The 12,461-nt window shown below is 43.3% G+C and overlaps 1 protein-coding gene across 1 annotated transcript in view; it reads left to right on the top strand.

The window, feature by feature from the left end:
- Positions 1 to 364: 364 nt before the first annotated feature.
- Positions 365 to 12,461, top strand: part of LRRFIP1 (leucine rich repeat (in FLII) interacting protein 1) — a gene marked incomplete at its 5' end in the record, with an annotated part of 63,100 nt that continues 51,003 nt past the window's right edge. The window contains 3 exons of the mRNA XM_010189527.1: positions 365 to 451; positions 7,663 to 7,680; positions 11,552 to 11,599. Of these exons, the coding sequence (XP_010187829.1) occupies positions 365 to 451; positions 7,663 to 7,680; positions 11,552 to 11,599 (153 nt within the window). The remainder of the gene's footprint in view (positions 452 to 7,662; positions 7,681 to 11,551; positions 11,600 to 12,461) is intronic.

Raw genomic sequence — 12,461 nt, 5'->3', positions numbered from 1 at the left:
GTCAAATTAATTAATCAATGAAAAATAATCTGCGCCACGGGGAGGTAAAGAGTAAAACCTACCTTTCTTAACTAAATATCTGTTTCCTCTCTATCCACACAAACAGTAATTAAAGAAACGCAGAATGTTTTTAAACACAACTGCTAACCGAGGGTAGTAGCTGCCTACACGAGGGTGTATCACCTGCCTGTGAAGCATAACGAGTTATGGAAGGCAGGGCCATTACTTGCAATAGGGAATTAACTCCTACAGATGTGTTTACAGTCTTGCTGAGTCTCGTCTCCTTATTTTGTGCTCTGCTCGACGAGCGTGTTTCACGTTGAATTCTCCAGCTTTTATTTCATCGCTGTGTTCCCCTTTGCAGGCGGAAGCAAGACTAGCGGCAAAGCGAGCGGCACGAGCAGAGGCACGGGAGATCCGAATGAAAGAACTGGAGAGGCAGCAGAAAGAGGTATGGTCAAGGCCTGGGGGGTGTTCTGGTCGCCTTCTTGCCTGAATATACAGGTAAATAATCTGAGGCTCTGGAACAAAGGGTTTATCTATTTTTTGGCTGAAACCTTAATAGTCTGTGTGAAGCTAATACTGCTCAGGTAGTTGATCACAGAGCCTTGAAAAAGATTGGGTTTGTGGCATTAATTTTATCTTGGTGAAGTCAGTATAATTATTCGCAGAAAACACTGGTGGTTGGGTAGTTAGCACTGTTTAATATTAACCTTTGAAGTACATTGGAGGGGTGGATTCTTATCACTTTGTTGGAAATGTAATGAATATGGAAGGCTCGTGGCCCTTGTAATGACTCTTTACTTGCAAGCTGCTTTGCTTCATTGCTGTGAAGCTGGCATTGTGGTCTCCCCTGTTTTATGAAAGTGTGGTCTGCTGTTGGCAGAAGCAATGACAGAAACCGCCCTTGGCAAAATGTTACCCTCTCCAGAGCGTTTGGACTAAACGCCTGCTGTAGCCTCTCCCAAACTCTGTAAGAGCCGCTTGTTTTATACTCTCAGAAAAGTTACTGTGCCTCAGCGTGTCAAGGTGTGGGAACATCATGGGCTTCCAGTGTAGGAATGGTTGTAATGACCAAAAAGGCTTGTTCTGCTCCTGTTGTGTTTGACAAGTGGGAGCTGTACTAAACGTCATTCTCTCTACTCCAAGAAGTTGACAGCAGCATTTGTTTTGAAGCTCTGGAAGCTAAAGCAGTGCTATTAAAATGGGGCTGTAAGCTTGGATTGGCACAGGTGGGCCAAACCAGTGAGGAGGACCAGAAGTGCTTAAAACTTGTATTTGTTAATGTGCGTATAATGAAACAGTAGGATTTTGAAGGCAAGGTAAGTAAGGAGTGTAGGGGCAGGATGGGGGGAATACATAGTAAGGATATATGTACATCTGTGCTTTAGGGTGCAGAGAAGGATTCAGTTTAGCTTTTCAGCAGTGGATTGGGATGTGATGGCAGGCTGGTGTTGGTGCAGGCTGCAGCAGTCAGCCTGCAAAAGAAGCACTTGGGCAGTTTGCCCGTGCTCAGCTTTGTGCTGGGGTGTCTCGTCTCGTTGAGGCACGTCTGGATGTGTCTTAGCGCCCTGTAGCCACAGCAGGGTTAAATGTACCTGCAAACACATCAGGAGTGAGAGCTGCGTGGGAGCGCTGCTGCAAGCAGAGTGCTTGTGGAAGAGGGAAGCCTTTTTCTGCTACAGTTTCTGCTTTCTCGAGGATGTTTCTTGTAACTTGGACCACAGTCGGGAGGCTGGGACTGCAGATAAGCACTGGTACTGTCGAGTTGCCTGTGTGCCTACAGCCTGAGTGATGGGACCTGCCAGGCAGCCTTGGAAGATCCCTGGTAAACAACCACTGGGTGTTTTGTTTGGGTAGCAAAGTAAATACGGGCGTCATGGCAGCCGACAGTGGTGTTACCATCTAATTTGCAGGTGACTTTAATGGAGCTGATGACCCCCTTGAAGATTAAAAGCTGATGCTGCGAAGGGTGTCCTAGTAAATTGAAATTTTGGTATGAAAACTAAAGCTTGTGTGTGTGTGTGCTCCTGCTGTTAATAACTGAAGAGCTACTGATCTGAAAACCTGTGAAAATTTCTTTCTTTATCTAGAAATCGAATGGTATGGGATGTTGCTCTGAAATACCAAATTCAGTGAACGCTAAGCCAGATATCCATTGCAATCTGTTTTGTAATTCACTGGGATAAATGGTATAATGTGACTACACACTTATTTAATATTTTGCAAGCTTGGATATTCTGTAATTTATTTATTTTTTCAAATAGCTTAATCTCAGTCCCCAGATGCAAGGTAGAGCTAATGAGGATGGCTGCAGGAAGCTTTTCATTGCCACGAGTGTCTTGCAAATGTAATAAAAGAAAAGATAAACAGAGAAAATCCCAAGCAGCAATCAGCACGAGAGCTTTGGCACCTACTCCTTCCTTGGAGGAGAGCTTACTGTGATGCTGGTGTCTGTACAGGTTGTTGTCTGCCGTCTTCATTTCCTTTCACAAGCTTTTCACAGGAATAAATAGCACATTCCCACTGCTGCCGTGTTGAATAACCAGAGCTTAAAGTACTTGCTTTACTGCTTCAGAAGGCTTTTTCAGAGCCAGTTACAGGAGTGAAAAAGCAATAAATAAATTTATTGCATGTGTATGGACTTGTTCATGCTTCAAGCAGTATACGTGCCCTGACGGGCTTCTTGTGGAGCACGAATTACTTGAGAATACATTTATATCCTTGGTTTGGGTTGAACGTTTCCAGATGTTACCATTACAAGCTATGAACATGGCACTATAGCTCTCATTGGCAGTGAAGTAGGGTGTTTTAATGGTTTGGATTTGGACTGCAAATTGGCTTCTTTCCTGCCCACCATCTATTACCAACGACGCTTCTTAATTTTCCTCATTTTAAAACGATTGGGTGACTTACGCATCATGAGCCTACGTATGTTTTTTAACTAATGTTTTACTTGCCATTTCAAAAGAAACACCAATGCAAAAGCACCAGCTGTCTGAGGTTTTTGTTCTTTTTTGAATGTTTCTGTAGGTAGAACGAGCAGCGACTTCATTAGAAAGCTGTTGAAGTGCCCTGCGCTGGTTCTGTGGGGCAGACGTACGTGAAGAGCGCACCAAAGATTGGTCACAACTCTGTAGCGAAGCTCATCAGTAAATGCTGAGGACTGCATGGTATCATACTGAGCTCCTCTTTTGGCAGAAATGATTTCATGTAGCGCACACAATTGACAGCATAAATTGCTGCATAGTCAGTTCTCTATATTAAAAATGTTCTCTATTAAAAAGAGACATTAAAATTATATTCATCATCGGCCATGCTGTTGATAAGCCTCTTGAAAGTGCCTTTCGAAAGGAGCTCGTGGCAGACAGCTTGGCTTTAGATGCTGGTGGCTTGCTGCAGCCGTGGGCTCAGGCTGCACCACCTTCTGTCAGTGGTTGCTGCCACTCACCTCGTGGTTTGTGTGCCTGTAGGGATAGCTTTAGTAAGCTTCGTTTGAAATATATGGTGACTCTAAAAATTAGTCTGGAAACTTGAAGTGAAGCAGCGTACTGCTGTAATAGAACAGTAGCTGCAGAAATCACACAGCAGAAATATGTGGTGGCCTTTTGGAAGAAAACTCCTTAAACTGCAGTGTGAGATGTGGGAAAGTTACCGTGGAAGCTGCTGCCGTTCACTGTGGTGGGGCGAGATTGACTGTAGGTGTGTTCCACGGGGGTTATCATCTCATCAGCTGCCTTCATGGCATGCCAGGCAGCAGAGAGGATAAGTGTGCCAATGTGGGTGGCCTTTTCTTTCTTTCTTGAGGAGAGGAAGGTAAGGAGGAAAGTGCGACTACAAGTTTAATAAGAAAGTAAATGAAAAGTGTTTTCTGAAACTGAAGAGAGAAAATTAGCACAGGAATCGTGACCTGAAATACGCTAATTTATGAAGGTAAGGGCAGTGGTCACTCCTGAATTGCATATATGTGTATATTTATATATTTAGTAGAGAGGGGGTTCCTGGACATGAAGCTCTAAGAATTGCATAGATTTAATAAATGTAACTGCTTGAACATTTCTGATTTCTTACTCTATGCAGCTTTGTTGTTGTTATCCACCAGAGATGTAAATGATTAATCTGGAGGTCACAGTAGGTTTTCTGGTGTGCTGCTGTGCACAGTAAGTCAGTTCAGGAGAGCTCTCGTGTGAGGCAATGCCAAAGCATGCTCTAAGCTGAAAGAATAATTATAACAGCTGATAGCTTGCACCCTTGCCTGTTTCCATACCACTGGTACACACCCAGAGCAGTGATGGGTCCTGGATTTTTTTACTATACCGTGCTGCTGTAATCTTTAAACATTTGTTTTTACAGTTGCAGAGTCTAAAGCCAGCCTGTTTTGCTCGTGCTGTGTACATGTGTCTGGTACGGAGACAGATGCTTGTGTGCATTCAGATATTTGGTTTTAATTTATGCAGGAGAGCAAGTCGAGAGTTGTCAGCTCAGTTTTTCTGAGTAACAAACTGTTAATTCTCACGGTGCTGCCAGGTAAAATGGGGAAAATAATTTTTGTCTGTGTTGTTTTTTTGTTTTCTTTTTCTTTTTAGAAGCTTGGCATAAGATACATTAAAGCCTTTTTTTCCTAGCTTTTTTCCCCCAGTAATGTTTCAAGACACATAAAAGCTGCAGCATTAGGGCTAATTGTAGAGAACACTTTATGTGGGAGTACCTTCTGTGTGTTCTGCTGGCAAGACTTAAAATGTCTCTTTGAGGACTGACGCTTGGAGACTGCAGTTTAAGCTGATAACAGCGCCTGAAGTGAAAAGAGAATGATCTCCTCCCACTCACTGATCTGCAGAAGAAGATTCTTGCTTGTCAGTTCGCACAGCAGATGAGCCTGTACTTTTAGTTCGAGGCAAGAGCAATGTCTCCTCGCTTCATTTTCTGCTCTCACTTCAAGAGCACAGCACAGAATTTCCCTTTGCTGTTTTGTACATTTGCTCATCACCAGCATACTCATTTGCACTTAGTTTTCCTCCTTTGGATTCATATTTCTTTGGCATTGAAATGTTACCAGTACTTTCTCTCATGGGATTCCTTTTTTTTTCCTTGTCAGTTCCTTGAGCGTGTGGTAAATTCAGTAAATGTACTGAAGCCAAGTTAACGTGGGCAAAAGACTTGCCAGCGCTCTTGATCTGCTCACCCATCCTCTTGGCTGATTTAGGCCCCTTCTTTCCTTGCTAGGATTTGGTGCCCACAAATCTGATCTGAGTCAGCAGGTCCCATGGTGCAGCTGGCATTTGGGATTGTTTGAAGCTGTTTAAAATCCCAGGCAGTGGAGGACAAAACTAGAGAAACGCAGAATTCTCATGGCTTGAATGGCAGGGGAGAGACCGACTGTGAAACCTGGTGCCTGTATGTACAGGGAGGAAATTAAGGAGGCCTGTGGTGGTTAGTCTAGATATTTCTTGTATAATCAGTGTGAAGATGCACAGGAAGCTTTGGAGAAGGACAGTGTTGAAGGTGTTTTTAGAAGACTCTGGATGGCTGCTTTCTGCTGCCATTTAACCACTCTTCACTGGCTTGTTCTGTCCAGTTCAAAAGTTAGCTCTAGGAAAAACTTTGCTTTTGTGGGAAACCTTTATATGATGAGGAAAACCAGGAAAGCAGTCTGCCACTAATACTGCAGACAAAGCCACATTTTTTGTAATGCTGTGGTACGGGAGAGTGCTATTTAAGGTGTTTGATTAGATGTCTATCGACTCTGTTAAGCTCTTTGTGGTATTCCTGCGATGGAGGTTACTGTTTAAAAGTGTCCGTTTTTTCTTGTAAAATACTGTCTAAGATGGATGAAACACTGGTGAGAGATCAGTCACTTTGGAGCAAAGCTGTTGTGATGCCCGTTATCTAACAAATGACCAAAAAACCTATCCAGGTTTTCTGAATAGTTGGAACAGCTATGGTGACACACTTGGCTTTGTCCCTGTGCCCCTCTCCTCTGTCCTGCACGGTGTCTGGCCCTGAACAAGGCCCTTCTTGTTATCTTAACCACTGGCAATCTGGATCTTGGACATAAGACCTCCTGTGTGTCTGGCTTTGCACTCCACAGAAGTACCTGCTATGCCAAGCCTGAAGCATTGGGGTTTGGAAAATAAGACTTCCCTGGTGTTGCCTTGAAGCGTGGGTGAAACAACGGCATGGGAAAGTTAAAGCTTAAACAGCTACATGGTAATTGCCACATCTAAAAGGGTGGTGGTTGGCTTCTGTGCACGGATGAAAGACACTGTGCGTGCAACGGAGAAGCAAAAGATCATTGGGAACTGTGGGAGGGTTTAGTTCATTTTCCTCTTCAAGGTTTTCTTAGTAAAAGATACACGAGGTGATTAGTGTCGGGAAATGCTTCCTTCAAATGTGGGTCTCAGTTATCCCCCCTCTGCTTGTAGGAATAGGAATTAATGCTTCTGAGGTATTACGCTGGGTTCTGCAGTTGTCCTTCACAAAAGGGAACCTGATCAGGCCATGGAGACACGGATTGAAAGATGTATGTGCTGCTTTCCAGTGTTGGGACCTGGCTTCACCTGGGGTGGCCCAGAAGAGTGATTGATGGCAGGGATCCACTCAGCATGTCCCAAAGCGGGGCAGACTGACTACCCTGCCGCCTGCTGCCGAGCTGAAGAGGTGAAGTCAGAGCACTGTTGGTGTTTATTCAGCATCAGTGCTTCTCTAAGGCAGCTGAGGGCTTTCAGAGCAGAGCTGTGGTACGGTTCCTACAGATGCAAAGCAGAGAAGTAAGGAGAATGTAGCTGCAATTTCCTTCTGGATTTGTGCAGCTAGCTGTGTTTTTAAACAGGAAGGGTTTCTTCCTTCAGAAATGCTAGGAGAGGTGCAAGAATAAAAGTGTTTTTTTGTGTTTTCATGTGGGTTTACGAAGCTGATCAGTCAGAAAAAAATCAGATGTATTAGAGTGGCTCTAATCCTTTCGTGTATTATTAAAATGGTCTAAGACCGTGGAACAGCTTTGTGGAGTCAGCAGTGTATTTATTAGGGGCTGCAAATGGTGTGAGGCTCTGTGGAAACGTTAAAAAATTGAAAAAGCTATCTCCAGAGATCTCCAATGCTGGCAGTGTATGCGCAAGAAATTTGCAGGGACTTTTAACAAGCAGATGCTGTGCTCTGCACAGGTGAAAGATGTATAGCATTGATGATTTTGTAACTATGCTTCATCGCATAAGGACAAATTTTGTCCTAAAATAAAGAATAGATTTTCTGTAGTTAGTGTTGCTCACTGTTACTGTTATGGAAGATGCACGACTGTCGTCACAGGGGAATATTTGGGTATCCGTCACTTTGAAGGAGGAGGTTGGAGCAGTGAGAGCTGCTGGCTCACAGCTGGGTTGGGCTCTGGCCTGGTGCGAAGTCTTGGGAGCAAACGTTGCTTGGGCCTCCAGGAACCTTGTGGGTATGAAAACAGGAATGCTGAGGAGGAGGCCTCGAATGTGAACGCTGCTTTCATTCCACCCAACTCTGTACGGCATCGATGTGCATTTTTGTATTCATGTTTTGCTGTATATTCTGTATAAATTGTTTCTCCCCTTGAGAATGAGTTGTGGAACGTTGCATTGCTATTTATTCATTCACACGAGCTTTTGTTTCCTTGTTTCTTTCCCTTCCCTTTTTCCCTAGATCTATCAAGTTCAGAAGGTAGGGCTTGCTCTCTTTCACTCTTGTTTGCATGTGTGTGTTCCCACATTGTGAGTCTTGCTTAGCATTTCAGAAAAAAACCTCTTAAGAATGGAAGATGCACAGCAGGCTTTGTATTTCCATGTAATTCCTTCCTTCCCTCCCATAGGCTTGTGGGGTGGATGATAAAGGAGTGTGAGGGAAGATGGCCTGTGTAAAATGTGGCTGGTCACACACTTAATATCAGTTTTTTTCTACAGACTGTTTGGCAAAGAATAAGCAATGAGCAGAAGAGTTAATTTGGAAAACAAGCCATCATAGGAGGGTATGGTGGCTCCGTGTGTTGCTGAGAGCCACACGGACATTTTCAGCATTGCTGAAAATATTTCAGGCAGGACAAGCATCCAACAGGTGCCAGCAGGAAGAATGACTTTCAGATGACTTTGTTTGCAGAAAGCCATTGAAGGAAATCGGGGATGCTGTGTTTGAATTCTAAGTCTTTTGGCAAATAAACTGTATGACCTTTCTTTCAATGTGACCTAAGTGTTGTAAATGCTTTTGTATTGCTTAATCGGCTCTCACCTCAATTTAAAGACGTGATCTTTTTCCTCCCCCCGATTTCCTTCTCGTAGTCCCAGATGATGGCAAAGATAATAATAACGATAATAGTTGTAATTGAGGACACTCTGTGTGTAACAACAGAGTTTTAGGGCTTGTGTTACGACGTTTGGCTGTTGTATACTTCAGCATGTGAGCTGTGTGGTGCCTAGAAAGAGAAACAGCTCCAAGAGATTTTGCAGGGAGGGAGAAAGCATGGATTTCTTCAAGCCTGCCATTTTCTACCTTATTGAAAATGTCTTTTTTTTCCTGAGTGTTTTTTATTGCATGCTGAATGGTAAACGTCTCCTAAAACCACAGCCTGGTTTTGTTGTTGTTGTTGTGGCACTCCGACTGCCTTAACTGCATGTTTCACTCGCTTGACCTAGCGGTGTGTGTGCTCTTTGGAAATGCTGATTTCCTCTTTAAGTGCGTATGTATATGAAGGTAGCTACTCAAATCATGTGCTCTGGTATTTAGTCCTGACCCTAGCAATTTGGAAACAAATACATCTTATTTGTGGAGTTCACTACATATTGAGTGACTCAACATCTGCCCATGGATCAACAGGCTCGTTATCCATCTCCTTTATAGGAACTGATATAATCCTCTGGTACAAACGCATCCCCATGGGAGACAAGGAGGTTGTTTACTGTTGGGGTCCTGACGTGGATGGGAAGATAAGTGGGTTAGCCTCACAACATCCTGTAGCCAGTTTGCAAGTCTAGCGTTTTCACTATCACTTAAGGAAATCTGATCTGGAGTTCTCTCTCAATAATATTAATGGCATTAATTATTTAATTGTAGTGTCGCTTTTCAGGGTAGAAGGAACTTGAGTCTGACAAAGGCCTCTACCTAAAAACCAAATGAATGGATAAGCACCATTTCTTCCCTTAACCCGTGTGGCCGTTCAAACCAGACCCCTCAGGGCAGAATGGGAAGAAATGAGAAGTGGCTGAGGGGGCAAAATACCGGAGACTTTAAATGCTGCCAGTTCAGTCCAGTGTGAGACGTGCTGTTTAAAAGATTTAAAATTTAAAATAGTCCCAAGGCAATCGCATTCATTAATATTTTTCTTTGGGAGATATTAAGTATGCAGCTGTGTAGCTTTAAATGGTGGAGGGGAAGACTGCAAGGGGAACTGAGGACATAACAAGTCTTTTAAGGGTTATTTCCACATCTCCCTTTTGCAAAACTGAATTCAGAAGCCCGTGTTAGAAAGTAAGGAGAACACAGGGCAGGAAAAGGAAGCAGCAGACTTTAAAAAATCATTAGAGTATTTATGGATCATTCCTGTGTGTGAATGAGAAAGGAAGAACGGAGAAAGGATTCTCCGTTTTTGTAGTGGTTTTTTTTTAAATTGATTTCTAGTGTTCAAAAATGTTACACATCTCATAAAGGGGGAAAAGAAGCCTCTAGTAAGGCTTTACTTGACCTCATGAACTACAAAGCATATACTGTGTATGTTCCGATCATGTACACATCCTGACCAGCTGGAGTTCGTATAATTTTCAGGGGTCATTTTCAGGATGTGATGTACGTGAGCCTTAATTTTACAGTTCACAGAAGTCTGAGCGCTTGTGAGAAAGCGTGTCGTGCTTGAAGAAACAAGGGTTCATGTCGTGCCCTCTGATTTCATGTAGTTTAAGGGGGAAATTTCACTTGTGTGCAGTTTGGCTAGGTGTTATATAGGGTGTTAGCTGTATCTGGGCACACACAGATGCTCTGCAGAGAAAGCAGAGGGGAATACTTCCCTGTTCTCAGAGGAATGTGGTTAAAGAGCTTGTTGAACCGTCGTCTCTTTTCCTTGTTTCAGAGAGCTGTTTACATACAATTTAAATCTACAATACAGTGAATTTATGTCCTGTTCTCAAATTACTGGCCTAAAAGCATATTTTCTAATATTTTTCCTCATAAATGGGATTGATGGGAGCTCCCGTCCCTTCCCAATTTGATGCCAAAACCTACAGCATTTAAAGGTCCTTGTCCAGTTTAGGCTATCCAAGGTGTGTAAGTGAGCACTCCACTGCCTAGTCTACTTCAAAACAAGCTTTCCTCTCTCCAGAGCTGTGAAGATGAAAATGAAGATGACCTTAACATGACAATAATGTTGTTGTTCAGCGAGGAAGAAGTGGGAATAAACTGACACAGTATCAAAGAACATCCAGCTGTTTGTTCTGATTTATTAATAAATGAGTGAGGTTTTTAAGGGTGAATGTAAATTACGTTACCATCATTGAGCCAGTGCTAAATACGGAGTATAATACAGGACATGTTTCTGAGTTTTCGTGGTCATTACTTAAGGTTTTGACTGTTGATACTCCTCCTTCCTTAAGCTTCTAGGAAATCTGGCAAGTACAGGCTTGTTTTTTCCACAAATACACAAACCTCAAAGTGCATAATCTAAATTTTTCCAAAGCACACACATTGTGCTTCCTTAAGCAGGATTTCAGTTTGTTGCTTACTGTGCTTTAGGCCGGTGATTTTTCCTCACACAGGAATGTCACAGTTACCGTTACAAATGCAGACTTCCCGAGACTAGATATGAAGTATGCGCTTGGGGAGGAAGAAAAGTCCCGCTGGACCTGTTGATCTTTCACCAGTTTGCTGTCTGATGGAAATGCAGGTTCACTGGGAAGTGCCTGATGTTGCGCAAAGAAACGATGGACTGGGAAACAGTTCAGAAAAGACAGTAAACTAAGAAAATGCACGGCGTTCGGTAAATGCAGAGAGCTTCCCAGTCTTGCCTGTGTTGATGAAGCATGGGCTCCTCTGTCCTGGATGATACCAACACTGTCAGGGCGGTTGAAGTGTACACAGAAAGCCTTGTGCGCCGCAAAGGAGCTCTGGGGAGTTGTGAACACAGCGGATAAGAATGCACAGAGATTAGTTGTATTGTGTTCAGCTTGTCTTCCTGGTTTGACAAATCTGCACGGTAAACATGATTTGACAGCGTTTTCATCCTGAAAGTCTTCTGCATTCGGATCCCTTGTAATGAGACTTGACTTAAATGGGTCAGGAATTCAAGACTCATTACGCTCCTTGCTCCTGTCCCCGCAGCACCGTGTTTTTGTACTGCTGAGAAAGAAGAAGCTGTTTTGTACCCCAGCTATACCCCAAACACCCCCTTCCCTCGCTGGACAGCTTTTCCCGGGCACTCGGCGTGGCTTTTTCCTGGCACGTTTGTGTGTGTGTGGAGCTCTGTGGCTTGCCCGACGCCTGGCACTGCATGTCTAAATGTTCTGTGTTTGCCTTTCTCATCTAAATTCTGTTTTTTTCCCTTTTCTGTCTGTAGAAATATTATGGTCTGGATACTAAATGGGGAGACATCGAGCAATGGATGGTAGGCCTTGATCAACGTAGCTAAACGACTTTTACATGTAGAAGTTTTGTCTAATTCTTACAGTTTGAAATCCCACAAAGCAGATTTTTTTCAGGTATTCAAAATGTGAATTCCACTCTTATCACAAGGATTCTTGCAGTCCGCTGCAATACCTGAAATGTGGCTTGTGATCAGCTTAAAACTGGCAAAGGCTTTGCTAGACCCATTTCTTTGTACAGACCTCGGTCTCCACTCTGCCACTTGAGGATCAGCTTAGTTTATAGACCCATTAAAACCACTTGTGATACAAGAAATATATGTACTCATTGTACTGCTTGTGGATTTTGTTACAGTTTGAGTCTTTTAAAAACTCTCTGCAGTTAAATTTTGGACAAGTTTTATCCATGCTGTTTCAGTTACCTTCGTACTCGCTGGTCCAGGGGCACTGCTTGGATGCATTATTATTGCTACCATGGCAATGCTCGCTTTTTCCAATAGTACAGCATCCTGGATTTTACTATTTGCTGAGCCAGTGAGGTTGATCCCAGATACGGACTTGGCCATTAGCAACATGTGATTGTTTTAACACCCATAATATAAGATGGAGAAGTTGCTAAAGGGCTGGAGGACATTGGCTTCAAATGTCTTTCAAACTTCAGTGATTTCATAAACTTACCAGTGATGCCACATGAAAACTGTTGCTTGTGGCCTTGCCTTGCAAGCAGAGTAGCGCACACTGGAAAAGGCAGAACCAAATAGCTGACTTGCAGCGTGGAAGATAACTTTTCGAACTCCCTGACTTCCTTGACCCTTGATAATGATTAATCAGCATAAATGCTGGTTTGCTCTGTGTCTTCTTGAGACCCTGCTGTCATATGGCCCA

This window comes from Mesitornis unicolor, unplaced genomic scaffold, assembly GCF_000695765.1.
Source record: "Mesitornis unicolor isolate BGI_N332 unplaced genomic scaffold, ASM69576v1 scaffold6998, whole genome shotgun sequence".
NCBI lineage: Eukaryota > Metazoa > Chordata > Aves > Mesitornithiformes > Mesitornithidae > Mesitornis > Mesitornis unicolor.
The sequence above is the reverse complement of the archived record's forward strand: the minus strand, read 5'-3'. Positions and strand labels throughout refer to the sequence as shown.